Genomic DNA, 1,387 nt, shown 5'->3' with positions numbered 1-1,387 from the left:
CTGCTGATTATTAATGATTTCCAGAGTAAAGCAGTGAGCTGCTCCTTCCTTTCTTCAGTTGTGGGGGTTTTAATACACAAAAGGCCAGCATTTGAAGATGTCACAATTATCTCATCAATCAGATTCTCCAGGAGAATCTACTCACCTGTTCCTCCAGCCCAGAAAGTACCAACATTGCCACAACTCTCATTTTTTTGTTTTTATTTTCCTTACTACTTTCCAGTTAACCACAAGACCCACACTTATAAAGTCTTTCCCCTGAACTGAAGAAATCCTTCGATTCCCAGATGATTTTCCTTTCTCTGTGACAAAATTTCCCTTTCTCTTGTTTTTTTTTTTTTTTAACACTGATGGCTGAATTAAAATAGGCAAAAAAGGCAGAGGAAAAGGGGAGTATACAAAAAACATCCTGCAGAAAGTGCTGCAATTCTACATTTCCTTCCTGGAAAGCCCTGGATGAGGACAGGGAAGAGTCAGGAATGCAAATGTGCCCACAAAAACCAAGGTACCGAGACACTGAGCTAAAACACCTTTCTGAGGCAAGCAAACACAAAAACTCCTGTAAAATAAATAAAACCAGACTCCATCCATCACTGCAATGAGCCAGCACTACCTGGATGGTTCTCATCCCATTATTTCAGTAAATCCCATCAGCTCCTGCTGTGGATTCATTAAGTGCAACCACACCCCAGAGCTCATTGATGGGTGAGAAGCAGAATTTCAGCTGAGGAGACAAAGCAAGCAGATGAATTTTAGAGGAAGTGACCTGCTGCTTTACTGCAAATGGCACTGGGTAACCAATCAAATCTTTAAAAAATGGTAATTTCCATTCAAATTTGCCTTTAGGAATCAGTGATTCTTGGCTGGACATTGAGGGTTGGTTGCTGCTCTGAAGTTCTGTGTTCAAGGGCAGCTCCAGTGTGACAGAATTACTCATTCCCACCTTAAACTATCATGGTTTGAGTTATTTTGCTGTCAAAATGTCAAGAAAAATAAGAATATTAAATGTATAAATGCTTCTTACAACCCCTTTGGGTTACTCATGCAATGTGGCACAAAAATGAGGATCAGAGCCCCCAAAATCCAGCCCTGCTGATCAATAAAATCAAAAATCTTGGCAAAAATTGGTGAACTCCACTCACTCACATGGTTGGGAATGTCCATGGTGCTGCTTGGGAAGCGAACACAGTTCCTGCACATTTTGTTGACCAAATCTTCCCGAAAAATAATGATTTCTTGGGTGCAGTACTGAACCCTGAGTGAAAACAGCAGTGACATTAATTAAGGTTAACCCGAAAATGAGGAAGATGCATTAGAAAGTTGATCTCCCTCTAATACAGACAATTGAATGAAAATAATACTTCCCCTTATGATGCTTTTCAGCAGG

The 1,387-nt window shown here is 40.3% G+C and overlaps 1 protein-coding gene across 1 annotated transcript in view; it reads right to left on the bottom strand.

Moving 5' to 3' along the window:
- POLE2 (DNA polymerase epsilon 2, accessory subunit) overlaps nt 1-1,387 on the bottom strand; it is a 13,199-nt gene that overhangs the window by 1,793 nt on the left and 10,019 nt on the right. The window contains exon 15 of the mRNA XM_031066331.1: nt 1,147-1,255. Within this exon, the coding sequence (XP_030922191.1) occupies nt 1,147-1,255 (109 nt within the window). The remainder of the gene's footprint in view (nt 1-1,146; nt 1,256-1,387) is intronic.

The sequence above is a fragment of the Geospiza fortis genome, unplaced genomic scaffold (genome assembly GCF_000277835.1).
Source record: "Geospiza fortis unplaced genomic scaffold, GeoFor_1.0 scaffold23, whole genome shotgun sequence".
In the NCBI taxonomy this organism is placed as follows: Eukaryota; Metazoa; Chordata; class Aves; order Passeriformes; family Thraupidae; genus Geospiza; species Geospiza fortis.
This window is presented reverse-complemented; position numbering and strand designations above follow the sequence as displayed.